Genomic DNA, 20,090 nt, shown 5'->3' on the forward strand with positions numbered 1-20,090 from the left:
GTATCCATTCAGTGAGCCTTTGTCTTTTGGTTGGAGCATTTAATCCATTCACATTTAAGGTAATTATCAATATGTATGTTCCTATTACCATTTTCTTAATTGTTTTGGGTTTGTTTTTGTAGGCCCTTTTCTTCTCTTATGTTTCCCCCTTAGAGAAGTTCCTTTAGGTTTTGTTGTAAAGCTGGTTTGGTGGTGCTGAATTCTCTTAGCTTTTGCTTGTTTGTTAAGCTCTTGATTTCTCTGTCGAATCTGAATGAGATCCTTCCCTGGTAGAGTAATCCTGGTTGTAGGTTCTTCCATTTCATCACTTTAAATATATCGTGCCACTCCCTTCTGGCTTGTAGAGTTTCTGCTGCGAGATCAGCTGTTAGCCTTATGGGAGTTCCCTTGTATGTTATTTGTCGTTTTTCCCTTGTTACTTTCAATAATTTTTCTTTGTCTTTAATTTTTGGCAGTTTGATTACTATGTGTCTTGGTGTGTTTCTCCTTGGGTTTATCCTGCCTGGGACTCTCTGTACTTCCTGGGCTTGGGTGGCTATTTCCTTTCCCATGTTAGGGAAGTTTTCGACTATAATCTGTTCAAATAATTTCTCGGGTTCTTTCTCTCTCTCTTCTCCATCTGGGGCCCCTGTAATGCAAATGTTGTTGCGTTTAATGTCCCAGAGGTCTGTTAGGCTGTCTTCGTTTCTTTTCATTCTTGTTTTGTTCTGTTCCGTGGCAGTGAATTCCCCTGTTCTGTCTTCCAGGTCACTTATCCGTTCTTCTGCCTCAGTTATTCTGCTATTGATTCCTTCTAGTGTATTTTTCATTTCTGTTATCATATTGTTCATCTCTGTTTGTTTGTTCTTTAATTCTTCTAGGTGTTTGTTAAACATTTCTTGCATCTTCTCAATCTTTGCCTCCATTTTTTTTTTGAGTTCCTGGATCATTGTCATGTCATTACTCTGAATTCTTTTTCTGGAAGCTTCCCTATCTCCACTTCATTTAATTGTTTTTCTGAGGTTTTATCTTGTTCCTTCATCTGGAACATAGTCCTCTGCCTTTTCATTTTGTGTAGCTTTCTGTGAATGTGGTTTTCATTCCACAGGTTGCAGGATTTTAGTTCTTCTTGCTTCTGCTGTCTACCCTCTGGTGGATGAGGCTATGTAAGAGGCTTGTGCAAACTTCCTGATGGGAGGGACTGGTTGTGGGTTGAGCTGGGTGTTGCTCTGGTGGGCAGAGCTCAGGAAAACTTTAATCCATTTGTCTGCTGCTGGGTGGGGCTGAGTTCCCTCCCTGTTGGTTGTTTGGCCTGAGGCGAGCCAGCACTGGAGGCTACAGGCTGTTTGTTGGAGCTAATGGCGGACTCTGGGAGGGTTCATGCCAAGGAGTACTTTCCAAAACTTTTGCTGCCAGTGTCCTTGTCCCCACAGTGAGCCACAGCCACCCCCTGCCTCTGCAGGAGACCCTCCAACACTAGCAAGTAGGTCTGGTTCAGTCTCCTGTGGGGTCACTGTTCCTACCCCTGTGTTCTGATACGCACTCTACTTTGTGTGTGCCCTCCAAGAGTGGAGTCTCTGTTTCCCCCAGTCCTGCAATCAAATCCTGCTAGCCTTCAAAATCTGATTCTCTGGGAATTCCTCATCCCGTTGTTGGACCCCCAGGTTGGGAAGCCTGATGTGGGGCTCAGAACCTTCACTCCAGTGGGTGGACTTCTGTGGTATAAGTGTTCTCCAGTCTGTGAGTCACCCACCCAGCAGTTATGGGATTTGATTTTATTGTGATTGCACCCCTCCTGCCATCTCACTGTGGCTTCTCCTTTGTCTTTGGATGTGGGGTACCTTTTTTGGTGAGTTCCAGTGTCTTCCTGTCGATGATTGTTCAGCAGTTAGTTGTGATTCCAGTGCTCTCACAACAGGAAGTGAGCGCACATCCTTTTACTCCTCCATCTTGAACCAATCTCTTTCCCAAATGTTATAACTATCTTTTCCTGTGTTTTGTGAGACGGCCCAAGATTCCCCTGGTGTACAGTCTTCCTTGTCGCAGTGGGTCAGTAAACCTACTCTTGTCAGACTGCAGGCTTGTTCCTATGGTTTTTAGTCTGATGGGGCTAGCCCACTGCCAACTCTTGAGACTTAACTTCAAAAGAAAATTAAAATGGATCCAGATGAGAGCTTGTGGCAGAGCTTGGTAATAGAACTCACAGACAGTTACTTTCAGACTTCACTTTCAAGTTCTTATGTTGTCTTTTTTTTTTCTTTTTGAGCTTTAAAGTCAGAATTTTAGAGCCATAAGGTACTTTTTAGGTCATCTATATAGATGGTTGTCAGATTTTTATAGCTGTCAAAAATTTTGGCATAGAAAACTACCTGGTGGCAGGGAAGTATTATTTGAACCATCTCTTCAGCCTAACGCTCACGTTTCATATTGCAGGAAAGTAGGCACAGCATTTGTAATTTACCCGAAGCCACACATCTTATTTGTGGGTCTGATTCCTCTCTTGACCTGTTGTTCTTTAGTTTTTCACACTAAAGAAATAGTATTTAATTAAAGTTACTTGTAATTACTCATTTGTGGTATTGTTTATAGCTCTGGTTATTAAAGTAGAATACAAATGCAGACAGATAACACTGATTAATTAGGTAGCACCTCATGGGAGCACCTCTTCTAAGTGGGGAAGCTCATTCCTCTTCCAACACAATGAAAAATACTGAGATTGATGAGCAGGGAAATTCGTAGTGAGAAAATACGTTATTATGTTTTGTTTCCACAAGAGCAATGTTTATTAAATTGTAGAGCAACATTTTAAAAGTGCGACTAGGTACCAGTAAGACTCCATCCCACAACCTTTTCATGGATCTCTAAAGTTAAATGTTGTGAACCTTCTTTCCTGTCAGCCTCTGACGTGAGTTTTTTCTGTCCTGAGAGGTAGGAGAGTGCTTTCTCTCCCTTCGTCTTGCGTCACAGACTGGCCAGGCACCAGGGACGTGAGTTATCTTCTCCCTTTCCTCTCTCCCTGAGAGCGCTACTACATCCCTTGCCACCAGTTGTTTATTCCTTGCCATGTGTTTATTGCCATCATGAAGATAGTCATTGTTACATCATTCGTGATAGTTACTTTTCAAAGGTTGATCATGGATTGCTTAGCCACGCTTTAACTACTAGAGCCATATTATGTCATAGTCAGCTTGAGGCTGACTATACTGGACAGATCAGATATTTACACATTGCAAGGGAATAGTGCTCAAAAATAAAAAAGACTTTTACTTAGTATGTCTGCCGTTTCTTCCTCCTTCCTAACCCTGTGTCACTTCAGTGATTCAGCTTTATGAATATTTATTTAATACTCAATTTACTGAGAATAGAAGATACATAGACATGGTTCTTGCCTTCAGGGAGCTTGTTACCCAATGTGAAACCCAACCAGAGTGCTTGTCTAAGCAGCCTAACTGTAGGGATTTACCCGTTGAGCAGAGTGTGTGTATATAATTAGTGGTGCTGGCAATAAGGAATGGTGGTGGCTGCAACTAGAAAAACTTTGTCAGTTCACAGGTCTCTGAATAGCTAGCTTTGGCTATTTACTTGTGAAATACTCTAGATAGGGACTATCTAGGCAAGATGGCATGTGAAACAACACTAATAGGACAGAGGAGTTAATATCTCCTGATTCACTTGGTAGGTCCCGTTGAGGTTGTGAGGTTCATTTCACTTGGGGTAATTAAGAAAGGAACAGTTCAGCTGAGTCTTTAAGGCTGGCTGGGATTTGGCTGGCAGTATAAGAGAATGGAGAGTAAGTATTTCATATGAGGATAATGTGAAAGCAAAGGTGGTATTGACTTACTAGGCCTGTTTGGAAAATAGTAGTCTCATTTAACTACAGTGGTTATGCTCTGTTTGGGCATAGTAGGAAATAAGATGTGAAAAGCAGATTGATTATAGTTTATGGAGAACCATAAATGTTATACCCTAGAGATTTAGATTCTACCTTGTGGATGATGGGATTTTTAAAAATAGGTTAGTAACGTGGTCAGCGTACACAGGACAGATTGGAAAAGAGAGACCCTCGTGGTAAGAAGACTTGTTCCTGTTACGGCATCCACAATTGAGTAATATGGAAGGCAGGGATGGACAGGATTTTAGAGTGAAAGAATAGAACTTAAAATGTGACTGATAGGTGACAGGGGACAGGGATAAGTTTTATTCGGTTGTGCTTTATGCCTACATGACCTCAAGAACAGATCAAGAATAACTATAAAACTTTATTTTAAAATCAAGTCTTGGGGACTTCCTTGGTGGTACAGTGGATAAGACTCCATGCTCCCAATGCAGCGGGACCGGGTTCAATCCCTGGTCAGGGAACTAGATCCCACATGCATGCCACAACTAAGGAGCCTGTGAGCTGCAAGTAAGGAGCCCGCGAGCCAAAACTAAGGAGCCCGTCAGCCGTAACTAAGGAGCCCGCCTGCCGCAACTAAGACCCAGTGCAACCAAATAAATAAATAAATATTTGCAAAAATAAATTAAAAAAATAAAACAAAATCAAGCCTTGTGAGTGAGAACCACCAGAACATCCAAGAGCTTGAAGCATCTCAAAATTAGAGCTATCCCTGAATAATAGACTGTTGCTCTCGTTGGTAAGCCTGGTAAAGATAGAAGTTTTACCCGTGTGTCTTGTTCACTTGGTTTAAAATCTGTGCCATGCTTTATTTTTCCTTTTTTCTGTTCTTACTCCAGAAACATTTTTGAGCCTACTACAGACCTACTTTACATACAGAGACTCTAGCTGTGTTGCTGTAATTTTTAATAGAGTAGGCCGACTCATACTGGGAATTCACTTCTGAGTTATGGGTACCTGCCTTATTTTGGATCTTCCATTAGAGCTACATAGATAAACCTGGCTCTCAAAAGAAGAGCTGGATCCAGGTAAGAGAAAAGGAGACCTATCAAGCTAGTCAGGAATCTCAGATTAAGCCATTCTTCCCTCACTACCTGGAGACCATCTGTTCCCACTGGGGAATGTTTTCTCAAATATACCTTTAACATGAGAAGGCGGTGAAATTTGGTTCTCTGAGGATGAAAAAAATCTTAATGTATGAATCACAGATATACATACAGTACATAAACAGATATACAGAATACCTGTGGCATGAAATTTCACAGGGAGAGGTCATTGGGAAAACAAGGTTTATAAACATTGCATTAGGGTAGGACTTTTTTGAGAGTGGGAATCATGTTGTCTTTAAAACAAAAACTAAACCTAATCATCTGATAGAAACTACTTTGGGTATACCAAGCTGGATATATTGATATTTTACTGCTTAGTTTCGGTAAGGGAATTTCTTTTTGATCCTGTTGAACCCACGTTCAAAGTTGATTCATAACTACTTATGCAAGTATAAATGATACTTATCTTAAGCATCGTTAATCATGAATACTAACTAAAAGACAGCCAAATAAATAGGCTGTAAGTTATGTTAAAAAACAAAATTCAACTGAGTAAATTTGTAGATCTAATTAATTGGATTATTTTTTTAAAGAAACTGCCACTTTTTAAAATATTTATTTATTTTTTTGGCTGTGTCAGGTCTCAGTTGCAGCATGCAGGATCTTTTGTTGCAGCGCTTGGGCTTCTCTAGTTGTGGTGTGCGAGTTTTCTCTCTCTAGTTGTGGCGCCAGTTCCAGGGCGCGTGGGCTCTGTCATTTGTGGCACGTGGGCTCTTTCTTTGAGGCGCTCAAGCTCAGTAGTTGTGCCTATGGGCTTAGTTGCCCTGGGGCATGTGAGATCTTAGTTCCCCGACCCGGGATCAAACCCATGTCCCCTGCATTGGAAGGCGGATTCTCTACCACTGGACCACCAGGGAAGTGCCCCCATCTAACTGGCCTTATTCAGTGATTCATGAGTCAGGCAGCATCCCATCTAGCAAGTGGCATGGCCCTCCTAGGAGTTGTACAAAATGGAAGGTTTTTATAGGAAGAAGGGTGGGGCAGGGGACCTTTAGCAAAATGTCCTGTGGCCAGAGAGACAAGTCGGAAAGGAAGAAATAAAATTATCTCTTGTTTGCAGATGATATGACCTTACATGTAGACAATCCTAATAAGTCCAGAAGAAAACTGTTAGAATAAATGAATTCAGCAAAGTTGCAGGATACAAAATCAACATATAAAAATCAGTTGTGTTTATGTACACAAGCAATGAATAATCAGAAAAGGAAATTAAGAAAACCTCAATTACAATCTCATAAAAGATGACTTTCTTTCTTTGGGTGACTCAGGGACCCAGACTGCTTGCATTTTCTGGGACCTCACAGTGTCATGTAGCCTACTAATGGGAAAAGGAAGGGTAGGAAAATGACACATTAGTTTTGCTCACATTCCATTGGCAAGAACTGTTCTCTTGGGCACATGATGTTGACTGGGAAATGTCGTCTATTGACGGGATAATTGCCTCTCACCAGTAACTTCCACACTATGGAAGGGAGAGCACAGATTATTTGTGAATGGCTAGCCAGCTCTGCCACAGTGATGATGTTATAGTAATCATGTATTAGTTTCCTGTGGCTATGTTAACAAGTTCTACAAACTTGGTGACTTGAAACAGCACAAATTTATTCTCTTAAAGTACTGGAATTTAGAAGTCCAAAGTGTGTTTCACTGGGTCAAGATCAAAGTCTTAGCAGGGCTGCCTTCCTCTGAATACTCTAAGGGAGAATCAGTTTCCTTGCCTTTTCTAGCTTCTAGAGTTGCATTCCTTGCATTCGTTCATTCTTAGCCTCTTCCTCCGTCCTCAAAGCCAGCACCGTAGCATCTTGCTCCTTGTCTTCTTATAGTCAAGTCTCCCTCTGCCTCTTCTTATAAGGACACTTGAGATTACATTAAGGGCCCACCCAGATAATTCACGATAATCTCCCCATCACAAGATCCTTAACTTAATCATACTTGCACGCTGCTTTTTGCCATGTATGGTAACGTTCACAGGTTTCAGAGGTTAGGACCTGGCCATCTTTGGGGCCATTATTCGGCCTACTACAGATAGTTAACATTTATTGAACACTTAGTATTGTGTCATGTTTATTCTGAGAACGTTGCATGTGTAAGTCTGTATTTTTCTGCCTGTCTACTTGATTTATTCATGATCTGCTCTACTTGTAGCCTTGCTTATTTTTCTCAGTTAGGTTTTGTTTTTATTTTTGCCATCCTTTGGAAGATGTATTCTTCACTTTAATGTCAAAAATTTTACCGAAAACTCATAGACTCTCAGAATTGGAAAGAATTTTTCAAAATTATCTTGTCTAACCATCCCATTGGGGGGGGCTGTTAATTTATCCTTTAGAATGTATTTCTCTTGAACTTTGAAGAAAGTCCTTTAACTCTGTTAGGCTCCTTTGGATTAATTAATGTATTAAACTGCTTTCTTTTTTCCTACCCAAATCTACCTTTTTTCAGTTACCTTTAAAAATCAAATTGTGGAATTTTTCTTTGGAATTTTTCCCCACAAAAATACTGAATTTAATTTGGCCATTGTCATAATCACATGGAGGTGACTTAATAAGACAAAAAGGATGCACTTTGGATCAAGAACATTTCCTAGGAAAGACGTAGTTGAAGGCTTAAAAAGCCATTCATAGATTTTAGTGAAACCACAGGAGTAGCAAACAATGTATAAAACATGCTAATAACTGGATGAAATTAAACCAAAAGCAGATGCTCCTGATTTAGAGTCATCATGTAGTAGAATTATGTGCTATAATTATGATTATGCTATTATTATGATTCATTCAGGTAACAGCTTCATTGGTTGCATATTAGGTGCTAGGGATACAGAAATGATGAAGGTATCATCCTGTCCTAGACGATGTAACATTCCAGTGAGGACATAGACATGAAGACATTGATGCACTGATGCTTACAGGTATAATAGAAACCACAACTCAAGGTGGCTTAAACAGTATAAGGAGTTTATTGGTCATGAACAGGTATATCTGAAAATTACCAGGCAGATGAGGCTTCCTGTAGTAGCTCAATTACACTGGTCATGTGCCTTCCTCCTTCCCCCCTTTTCATGTTTCTTCTCAGTGTTTTCCGCAGATCAGTGTTATTCTAAAGCTGGCTGCCTTGGAGCTTGTGTGACGACTAACAACTTCAGGGCTGCTCTAGAAAGAGAGCTGCTGTCCTCTACCTATTAAACTAGTCCTAGAGTTCAGGCTGACTGTATTAACTTTGATCTCATGTAACCCAGTCACTGAATTGGGGAAAAGTATAATCGAAAGGCAGGTGAAAAGCAAAATTTAGAACTTTGAAAGTATTTCGTATATCCCTGAAAATTGGAGTTCGTCTCATTATGGCTTTATTATGTTTATCTTGGATTCTTCTTAATATACTGAATCAGAAATTCTTACTGGTGGGAAGTAAACCCAGAAGATCCTAGTTCAGTGATTTTCTTTTGAGATTTTGAAGGCATAAAAATTTTCTATTCTCCCTTTGGAGAACTTTGACTTTGTACTCATTTCATTGCAGAAATTACGAGTCTGACATACTGTCTCTTCTCTACGACTTCTTCCCTTGTCACTGGGGCAGTAAGGTTGGTTTTGATATTGAGTTCAGATGGTTCATGGTTAGGCTACTTTCAAGCCTCAGTTACATTTACAGTAGGAAAATGCCAGGCCAGAAGTGTCAGGGCTTGCCATAACAACCTCATATTTATGATTTAAACTTTAGTTTGGGAAACCTATTTTTGATTTTGCCACTAATATACATTTAATCAGGCTATTCATAGTATATAATGCTTTAAAAACTGAATTCGTAATACAAAGCTGCTTTGATTTCAATGTAAGCACTTCCACGTGTTCTCTTTCTGCTTGGTCTCTGGTTTACCACATTTGCATTCATGGCAGTTCTGTCTCTTTCCATGACAAATATTCATTCAGGAACCAGGAACATGTGTGACACTGTTATAGGATTGCCAGATCTTATTTTGAAGAATTTGGGCAGGGAGGGAGTAGAAGGAGAGAGATACTTGCTTGTAGTCTGACCAGACTTAAATACAATCCCATTCTACATCCCAACACAGCTGGAGCGAGGCACTCGAATACAGGATAGGCCTGTGGGGGAGGGGCCTTCTGGTAAACCAGTACTGCTAGAGTAAGGCCTCTCAGCTCTACCAAGAGAGCTGTGGAGGTACATTTGATAGTCTTGGTGTATAAGGGTTCCTGCCCTAACTTAAAAAAGAATTGCTTCCTTGTGCAAAATTATATTAAATGTTGGGACTTCCCTGGTGACGCAGTGGTTAAGAATTCGCCTGCCAATGCAGGGGACACGGGTTCACGGAGCAACTAAGCCCGTGCACCACAACTACTGAGCCTGCTCTCTAGAGCCCGCGAGCCACAACTGCTGAGCCTGCGTGACACAACTACTGAAGCCCACGCACCTAGAGCCTGTGCTCCACATCAAGAGAAGCCACCGCAAGGAGAAGCCCGCACACAGCAACGAAGAGTTGCCCCTGCTCGCCACAACTAGAGAAAGCCCACACGCAGCAACGAAGACCCAACGCAGCCAAAAATAAATAAATAAATAAAATTATATTGAATGTTATTTGCTAAGAAAGGGAAAACAGAATGTATTTCTAGTGTATTATATGATGATTATATCCAAGGCATAATTGTAATAATAGCAAATGCTTATCTAGTGCTTACTCTGTGTCAGATACCGTTCTAAGCATTTTACATACATTAGCCCACCTAACCCTTACAATAGCCATATGAGATAGATTATTATTAGTTTTATCCCTATTTTACAGAGGAAGAAATTGGCACAGAGAGGTCAAGTAACTTGCCCAAGTTCACACAGCTTAGTAAGGGACAGAGTTGGGATTTGAATCCAACATAGTCTGGGACCAGAGTTCATACTTTTTAATTATTGTACTTTACTTTCTGTCAAGATAGGACTGAAATTGTCATTAAAAATAATATCAATAACATTATTTTTTATGTTTTGAAACAAATCGACATTTTGAAATTTACCTACTAAATATTCAACTTGCTTATTTTTTATTCTAGGAGAAGACTTTGCAGTTGTGCAGCAAGAAATTATTATGATGAAAGACTGTAAGCACCCAAATATTGTTGCTTATTTTGGAAGCTATCTCAGGTACATTGTTTGTTTCCCTTATGAAAAGCAGTAATGATTTCCATCACCTAATACATTTAATAAAATTAAGTTAGCTCTAATACCATGTTTTGTAGTTTTCTTCATGCTTTGAAAATAAGATATTTTCATATGAATGGAATTTTTATTTATGACCTCTTTATGTTAATTCTGTAACCAATACCATAGTCCATGATTTGTCTGTTATACTCTTGGGAATTCTGGGTGTAGTTTCAATGAGGAAGCTGGCAAGTAAAAACTGACTTTTATGATTAGTCTTCCTGTGGTAGACCAGAGCTCTAAATACGCCAATCTGTTGCCCCTTTCTTCCAGTCTTGGGTGAATTTACAAAGTATATCTGTTGTTTTTAGAACCTTTAGAACCTTTTTTTTTCTTTTGTGCTTCTAGCCTCAAAGTATTGCATCATCCCTTCCCTTCATTTTATCCAGAGGACTAGGAATTATAATTATTTTACTAACTTCTTATTTTCCCAGGTCCTAAAGTGAACTTAGAAAGACTGAATTTGCCGCCCCTTGTTTTGGTTTGGCAGGACCAAGCCAGGTTCCCCAGGTCATATTCCATAGGGGATGACCTCAAGGCCAAATCTTGTGTTTCCATTCACTTCTGTACGCAGTTGAGTTGAGCACTGTGACCTAGTTGTTTCCAAGCTTCCTTCCAAAGGGGAAGGATTAGAGAATGTTTTCTTAGGTACTTAAAAAACTCTTCTGTTTGGTTCCCATATACTGTAGGGTAAGAATAAGGATGTATCTTATTACAGCTCCCATTCTGTCTGTGAGCCAAGTACAAAACACTTCTTTTCTGATGCAGGCACAGCATATGGAAAAGACGGGGCACTTCTGCCCTCTCTTCCTTCCAGCTTGTGAAAGGCCAGGGGGACCAGCTCTTCTTGATTCTGACCGCTCTTGGATAGCTTTGATTGCCCACCTTCATCGAGGTCAAAGGGTGGGTTTAATGGGGACTTTAGTTCACGTAGGGACAGGTGCTACCCCGAGGTCAGTGGCTGTTAAACATTTTGAATGGGTTCTTTAACAGCCAGTTTAAAACTGCTTCAATGGTGGGTGGTTCAGACAACAGCCTAACAACAGTTTCTGCATCAGTTTTTATCTTATGGACAGACCCAGCACAGGCAGTTACTCCGTCAGCTCAAAGAAGTCTCTTACAATCATTTAACTCATAATACAAATAACTGATTTCTGCCAACACATGTAAATTGTCACTTCAAAACAATTTGTTTCACTGTTATTGGTCCTAACAAAATGATCCTACTTAGACTCATCTGGAAGAAGCATTACAAAGTTTTCTTCCCCCAAGAGCAAACAGATATTTTTTTAAGAGTTTTTGTGTTTCCCCAGGGACATTGAACTGAGAATTTCTCAAACATGGTCTGAGTCTTCCAGAAGTATGGGACCATCCAAAGCCTAACCTGTTATTCCAGGAGAGCCCCACCCACTTACATGGCAACCTTGGTGTGGTGAAATGCACATGATCTTTTTGCCACAGAGACAATAGCATAGTTGGTGGTTTAGAGCTTGAGTTCTGGAGTCAGGTTGGTTGGGTTGGTTGAGTCCTGACTCCATCACTTACTAACTCTGTGACTTATGGCAAATTACTTAACCACTCTGTGCCTCCATTTCCTCATCTATAAAATAAGGATAATAATAATAGATACATGACGTGATAACTACAAGGGTAATTGGTAAATACAAGTAAAGTGTTAAGAACAAGGGTTAGCATAATAAATGCTCAATAAATGTTAACTTGTATTACTACTACTATTGCTATGATTACTATTACTGTTAACTGTTTTTTAAATACCATCAGGTTAGTGCCTAATTTGATCTTTTCAACAACGCTCTTAGGAATATTACTCTGTGGTAAATATTATTTCCATTTTACTAATAAGGTGTTTGAGAGTTTCACATCGAGTATTTAGTTCACAGTCTCATTTCAAGTTATTGACAGAGGAGGGTCCTAGTTCTTTCTGTGGTATTGTGCTTATGGATCACATGACTTTTGACTTGGCCTTTCTACTTCCTTATCAAAAAAGCTGACCAAATAAACTTCCAGTACTTCACACCCACCCACCCCACCCACCCAAAACTCAAAAAGTAACACTAAGCTAAACTGGACATTTGACTTTCTGGGTTACTTAGGCAAGAGCCTTCCCACACAGGTTAGGCAGCAAAACGTTTGATCTTGTTACCGGAATACAGAATTCCTTTTGGGTTTGTATTCATTTTTGTTGAGACTTGGGGCAAAATAGCACAACTCTGTAGTAACACACTCTTTAACCTTAACCACGAGACATGCTACAAGAGAGCCAATTTGAGGTTATGCCTAACAAAAATTGTACTTACTTTTAGATGTCAGGAACCATGTATTCTGACTGTATATTGAATATCCTTTTTTTAAAAGTAAACCTTTTAAATTGAAGCATAGTATACATACAGAACAGTGTGCAAATTTCTGTTTTGTGTGTAACTCGATGGTTTTTTTTAGAGGATACTTTTATTTTAATCTAAGTATAAGAATACAGAGAGCAAAACTGCCCAGAAACCATAGTGAAACAGACAAAATTAGGGTCTTTTTTTTTTAATAAAACGTGCTCATTTGGAGTTGTATCATCTGATATAGGAAAACTGATTTAAATATATAATTTTATTCTGTAACGTGTAGTTGATGAAAGTGATACGAAAGCAAATGGTAGTATAATGTGGAACAGCGGTTAATCCTCTCTTTCTTTAGCTCTTTTCTTCTATAGAAATTCTTCCCTGCTTCACTAATTAAAGTCTAGACTCAGGCAAATTTGGACTATGGGATAATGATTAGCCTTGTGGGGTGTTAGAGCTAGAAGGGACTAAGAGGTCTTGTCACTTAGCCCACTTTTTTTTTTTTGCTGATAGAAGAGAGACTGCTGGATAAATGACTTCTTTAGGTTATCCAGCTACTCATTGTTGGTGCTGGGATTTAAACCTGGCTCTGCAGGTACCTAGCCAGCAGTCTTTTTAGTGTACATATTACTTAGTCCGGAAATGGCAGATTTAGTCTCAAAGGGAACATGGTTTCTTGGCTTCTTTCTCATTACTGAATGATTTTTCAGAAGGCAAGGAGCTTGTTAGTTTGAACTTGATACAAACCCCCTAAAATATATACTGTTCTTATTGACCTTCTTCCTTCTATCTTGTTGCCATTATAGCCTATTATAACAAATTTGGACAAAAAAATTGAGTAAACTGAAGTAACGTGGTTTGACCATTAATAAATTTCCCTTCCAGGAAATCAGACTTAACCCTATGAATTTACTAAATAGATGACCAGCAAATAATTAAGTTCAGAAGCGTATTTTATAACAGGGTTATAGTGAGCTATGCTCACTTCCCAAAGAAATATTGAGACTGAGCTCCTATAAAACAGAAGCCTAATACTCTTGATGGGGCCTTCCTTACTTGCTCTTCAATATCATTAAAAGCCTGTGTTTATTAAGTGCCTAATTACACACACTGTACAACAAGAACTGGATAGAGAAAACTGTTCTCTGAGAGTTTAGAATTTAAAGTAAATAGTCCTGGTTTGGTATATATTTTTATCTGTGTATTTCTGTGTGTATATTCATAAAACAACAGATTTAAATCACCATAGACCTATTCTTTATTCTCAGTAGAGCTAAACTATTGCTTCTTTTAAGCAAAGAATGATCTTAACTTCAGATTCTTCTAAGCATTCCTTAACCCAGCATATCCTTTAAGAATAAGTTAAGAAAATTGGAACATTCCTTTCTAGTTTGAACTCATAATGCTCAGCTTTGAATAACAGCAAATGATCCTCAAAAGATAAGCTGTCAGAAGATCAGATCCATACACTGAAAACACTTTTATTTAGATCAGATATTTTAAACCCTTGAAATCCAGAGTAGTAGTTTAGATGAACATGATTTAACTCATAGTAATAATATATTTATAAATCATCACCACTCACAAAGTGTTTTTACATTATTTCTTAGGATGTCTAGAGTGCTGTATTGATTTCTGGAGATGTTAAGATAGCTAAAACAGTCCTTGCCTTTAAGGAGCTTACTATTGAATAGAAAAAATAGACATGAGCAAATAATTGCAATGCTAGGTGCAGTAATCATTTTGACCTAAGATATAAAGTGATAAAGATGGTAGTATATCTGATTTTGTCAAAGGGAATCAGAGAGAGCTCTTTGAATGATGTTATTCCCAAATACTGGGTGTTAAAAGATTAGTATGCATTTACTGTGATGTGTATATGTATGTAGAAAATTGTAATTTCTGACAAAGGAAATGGATGCATGAAAAAATCATGAAGTGTTCAGGAGATAGCTAATAATCTCATATTAGAGTTTAAGGGGAAAGGGTGTAGTTCAGCAGGTTAAGGCTGTGGACATTTAGGCAAAAAAGAAACCTTTTATGCCTTAATTAGGACCTATATGTATTGAGCATACTTGTTGGAAGGTTTTAACACAGAGGTAGTATATTCTATGGGGGGATGGACTTGGGGTGTAGGGTATTGAGACAAGGAGTCAGTTAATTTTATACGGTACATTTATTACAGTAATCCAAGAAAGAGATGGTAGTCTCTTGAGTTACATAGAAACTGGAAGAAATTTTCTTTTCTAGAGCCAGAGACAGGACTTGCCAGGGAAACCACAGAATCTTAACTGAAAATGCGTTTTTGAAAGCTCACACTATGAAAATAAAAATTACAGGGCTTCCCTGGTGGCGCAGTGGTTGAGAGTCCGCCTGCCGATGCAGGGGACACGGGTTCGTGCCCCAGTCCGGGAAGATCCCACATGCCGTGGAGCGGCTGGGCCCGTGAGCCATGGCTGCTGAGCCTGCGCGTCTGGAGCCTGTGCTCTGCAACGGGAGAGGCCACAAGAGTGAGAGGCCCGCGTACCACAAAAAAAAAAAAAAAAAAGAAAGAAAATAAAAATTACAGTTAAGTCACTTTAATTTATACCCAGCTACTGTCTTTTTTTTAAAAAAGGAAACTTAATTTTGGCATATGTTAGATTTACATAAAAGTTGCAAAGATAGTACAAAGAGTTCTCACAGCTTTCCCTGGTATTAACATCTTACATAACCCTGGGACATTTGTCAAAACTAAGAAATTAACACTGGTACAATAATATTAGCTAAACTAAGATACTGCATTTGGATTTTACCAGTTTTTCACTAATGGTCCTCTTTAAGTAACAAATTTGGTGGAACTACCTTATGAGATACTTCTTTATACCAGTATTGCTGGGGTATTTCTACAGAACATTTGTTCAGAGGGATGCTGATATGTGAAAAAATGGGTCTATGGAAAAAATAATTTGGGGATGTAGTGAACTAAACAAAATTAGAGAAGTTGCATTTCTTCTTTCTCTTCACTTTCCCTCTCCCCTCTGCTCTGGTATCTTTCCCCCTTCGTCCTCTTTTCCATTCTCCCCTTCCCAACTTTCCATCCCCTTTCTTCCCCTCTTTCTAATCTTCCTCCTCCTTTTCCCACCTTTTCTTCCCTCTCCACACTTCCTCCTTCCCTTTCTCCTTCTATTCTGTGCCCCACTCCCACCCCACAGGATTTCTCAGAGACCTTAAAATACCAGTGGCATTGTTAATTTCCAAGAGAAGAGAAGACTACAGTATATGACATTTCTAAAACTGATTTAACTGTGCAGTGGTTTCTTTGGGGGAACATACTTCACATAGGACTGCTGTCCAGTGACCCGTTCTTTGTCAAATACTATGCCAAACTGGAAGTGTTAAGTATAATTATAGAGAAATAGGTCACCTTGTATCCTCTGAATACATAGCTACCCCTCATTGTTAAAGGGGAAGAAGGTGGATGGGTTACGTATAACTTTTTGGAATGCGGTCGTTTTTGCCTATTTGTTTAAAAATGAACCAAAACATTTTAAATTCAGCACACATTAACATGAGCTATCCTAAATTAAAACATCTAGCAATTATTAAACTTTTCATTTTTCACATTGACAGTTGAGGTTACAGTTGAATTATTTTGCTGAATGTGATGGAGTAGCCATTGGCAAGTGCTTTGGTCAACAAGATAACCTACAGTAAAGTACAGGGTACTGCAGTGTGGGGCATGGCTAGGCATCCTGTCCCAGGGGGAATGACTGGTATGCTAGTTTCTAGCAGACATTTGAGAGCTGTTTATCCTTGGTGATCATGTTCATATTTTATTTTTCTTTTTAAATCATGTTATATTTGGGCAAAATATATAAATAATTATACTTAGTTCAGTGTGGGAAGATTAAAAGGTGTGTTTTAGAAATGATAAGCTCTTTAATTTAATGAAATAGTTATTAGAATGTTAGTTCCTATATGCTCTAGTAAACATTGAACTAGAAGATGAAAATAGTGAACTTTTCCCCCCTCTACTTATTTTTCTATTCCTTGTCAGATAGAAAGATAGTTTTACAGAATAAGAAAGAAGAATTCTAAGGATTTGTTGAGCCAGAGAATTAATAGTGATACATTGTATATTTACCTCAGTGATTAATTTTTTTTTTTTTTTTTTTTTTTTTTTTTTTTTTTTTTTTTTTTTTTGTGGTACGCGGGCCTCTCACTGTTGTGGCCTCTCCCGTTGCGGAGCACAGGCTCCGGATGCGCAGGTTCAGCAGCCATGGCTCACGGGCCCAGCCGCTCCGCGGCATATGGGATCCTCCCAGACCGGGGCACGAACCCGTATCCCCTGCATCGGCAGGCGGACTCTCAACCACTGCGCCACCAGGGAGGCCCCTCAGTGATTAATTTTATTTTAGTTCAAATACCCAGGGACAAAGATTTTGTAATTTATTGGCCTGCATCAAATGGACTGATTCGGTTCAAGTCCTTTCCCGTTAGGCAGATGGCTTGGTGAGTGACCAAAAGCAAGTGCAGATTTACCATCACAAGAGAGACATTCTTAGAACAGATGGAAGTCATTTTTCTAATAGACTCTGAATATTCAGGCATTTTTGATAAGAGCAGACTTAACTAAATAGAATGTTGTAAAGGTAAAGTGTTTTAGGCATCTTAAAAGGTAAAGTGTTAAATATATAATGATGATTTTTTTTCTCAGTCTGTAAGTTGGAAAGTCATTTTACATAGAGTGAACAGAAAATTGTGTTTTTAAGCAAGGTGGGAAAGGGGGTAGACCAGCGTCAAGTAGTGGATGGTATCATACTGACATGTACAAGAAAGCAGAGAACTCAGTTCCTGCATCCATTTTCTTTACAAAGGAGAATTGTTTTCACGCTGGGAAGGGTAGGAAAATAATGCTTAATAAAAGCATTATTAAGAAGGAATTGAAGTACAGATAGGTGAGTAGATAATTATAGAGCACCAGACACTTTAAATGAATGTAAGCCTTTTAGATTTATAGAAATTATATCTCATTACTATACTGAAAATATAGCAGACATGATTGTCATCCACTGTCGGTGAGTGTCTTGACAAATAGGAAGGGTGTCAATAGATTAGTGATCAGCATTGACCAATTTGCAAAGGAAAGGAAAAGGTGATGTCTAGAAAATACAGACCGTTAAACTTGATGTCAGTCACCTGTCCCCAGCAAACATCTAAGGTAATTTTTTTTTTTTTTTTTTTGCGGTGCGCGGGCCTCTCACTGTTGTGGCCTCTCCCGTTGCGGAGCACAGGCTCCGGCCGCGCAGGCTCAGCGGCCATGGCTCGGGCCCAGCCGCTCCACGGCATGTGGGATCTTCCCGGACCGGGGCACGAACCTGTGTCCCCTGGATCGGCAGGCGGACTCTCAACCACTGCGCCACCAGGGAAGCCCTAAGATAAATTATTAATGACATAATCAGTGAGCGCTTATAGGAAGGAAGTGGTGATTAGCATAACTTTAGTAAGAAGTCAAATCAATCCCATCTCTCTTCTATTTTTTTTCTTAAAAAAAAGAAAAAGGCAAGTTTACTTAATTACACCTTCACTGAGTTCCAGGAGCAGTTTAAGGTGCCTCACATAAATAAAACACAACAAGACAAAATATAACAAAAGGAGTAGAAAACAGCTTACGTTTATTGGGCGTATAGTCCAGGTCCTTTACTAAGCAGTTTACATGTTTTTTCATTTTATCCTGAGTAGACCCCAAAACAACTCAGCCAGTTTCTGTGAGATGTGAGAATTCCCTGCCGCCTGTTGCTTAAGCCCTTGAGGCAGGAATTATATATGAAAGTTTCGTGTGCAGCAGATGTGAAAATATTTTAGAGCAGTAGTTCTCAAGCACTTCATTCTTAGAACCCCTTTTCTTTTACACTCTTAAAAATGATTGAGTACCCCCAAAGAGCTTTGGTTTGTGTGGGTTATATCTATTGATATTTACTATATTAGATATTAAAATTGAGAAACATTTGAAACAAGAATACATAAGCACATATTCCAGTAGCTGTCAGAGGGATGACATCATCATCACACTTCCTGCTCCTGTAGCGTCTGGAAAACTCCACTGTAATTTCAAGACAGAGTGCAAAGGGCAAATAATTTTTAGTGTTGTTATGAAAATGAGTTTGACTTTGCTGACCCCCTGAAAGGATCTCCAGGACTTTCAGAGGCCCCCAGACTGCACTTTGAGAACAATTGTTCTAGAGGAAGGACTCAGTCTAGAGAGATCAGGCTATGAAATCCTGCATTACACATATTAAATTGGAGTCTAAGCATCACTTCAAAGAATATTGGTTGATAGACTTGCCAGAGTTTTATACCTCAGTTTAAGCAAAGGCACAGAGAGGTGCCAAATGGTCATTCTGAGCAGTCTACATAGTTAGAGTGCCATTCATGTCACCAGTGGAAAAATTACTCCTAATGTTCCTTAAGCTCATTAGTAAACTCAGTAGTGCAGGTCCACATAGTTTATATGCAAAGCTCTTGCTCCTGATTAGGGGCTTTCTAACCAACGACTTCTGGAGCATGGGGTAGGAGGGGTGTATTTACACTTAGAAATAGTGTCACAATAGTGTCCCCAATTATTTTAAGTAAAATAATTGGAGAGCTAATAAGATGCATGTGAAAGCTTCTTTTTTTTTTTCTTTTAAGGATGAAATTTAACAAATAAGGACAAGGTCCTGTGCATAGTTTCAGTGAACCAGATATACAAATAGGGAGCTAGAAAGGAAACTCACCTGACCACTTTTATGTAAAAAAAGATCTAGAGGTTTTAGTTAACTTCAAACTGCAAACCAGCAGTTGAATGCAGTTGCTAAGACGCTGAAGTTAATAAGAAATAGAAGTGCTCATATGAAGACATAATTGTTCGATTCTCAGGGGGATTTAGATTTCTCCCTGTGTAACAGTCACCAGTCATAAATGCCTTCATCGTTTTGGATGAGACCATGCATCTGCCAGCCCCAGGCATCCATTCTGAGAGTTATTCAAACCAGGCCACTGGGCAACTAGGTCATACTTTACCATCAGCTGCCATGCCTCAGTTTCATTGGTATGTGGACCACCTGTGAATTTCAGGTCCTGATTTCTTTCTCTGGGCTTCACTATCTCCAGCTTTGCCTCTAGAATCATGGTACTTTTTACTCTGTACTCTTTTAAGTTTGCTGACCGTCACACTGACAGGTTGTGTTCCCTTGATATATGGTGCATGGTCCATCACACCCAACCAAGTCAGCTCACCTCTCAGCTCTGCTTAATCACACCACCACTGCCATATGTGGTCCAATCCTGATAACAGCTCCACTTGTTAATGCACTGTCATGCAGTATTCAGACTAGTACTTGATTCTGGGTGCTGCATTTTAAGAGACATTGACAAACTAGAGACTATCCAGATGAAAGTAACTAAACTGAGGAGTATACAAACCATCCATTGTTTTACAGTATGACCTCAGCCTATTCTAGCTTCACTTCCTGCCATTCTCTCTTCAGGTAGCCTGAGTTCAACTCACACTAAATCACCCACAGTCTCTAAAATGTG

The 20,090-nt window shown here is 39.3% G+C and overlaps 1 protein-coding gene across 3 annotated transcripts in view; it reads left to right on the forward strand.

Annotated features, from left to right (window-relative positions):
* Positions 1-20,090, forward strand: part of MAP4K3 (mitogen-activated protein kinase kinase kinase kinase 3) — a gene marked incomplete at its 3' end in the record, with an annotated part of 191,680 nt that overhangs the window by 85,107 nt on the left and 86,483 nt on the right. For all 3 annotated transcript variants that reach the window (XM_079721504.1, XM_079721506.1, XM_079721505.1), the window contains exon 3: positions 10,032-10,122. In XM_079721504.1, coding sequence (XP_079577630.1) covers positions 10,032-10,122 — 91 coding nt within the window. The remainder of the gene's footprint in view (positions 1-10,031; positions 10,123-20,090) is intronic.

The sequence above is a fragment of the Hyperoodon ampullatus genome (assembly GCF_949752795.1).
Source record: "Hyperoodon ampullatus genome assembly, chromosome: 15".
Taxonomy (NCBI): Eukaryota; Metazoa; Chordata; class Mammalia; order Artiodactyla; family Ziphiidae; genus Hyperoodon; species Hyperoodon ampullatus.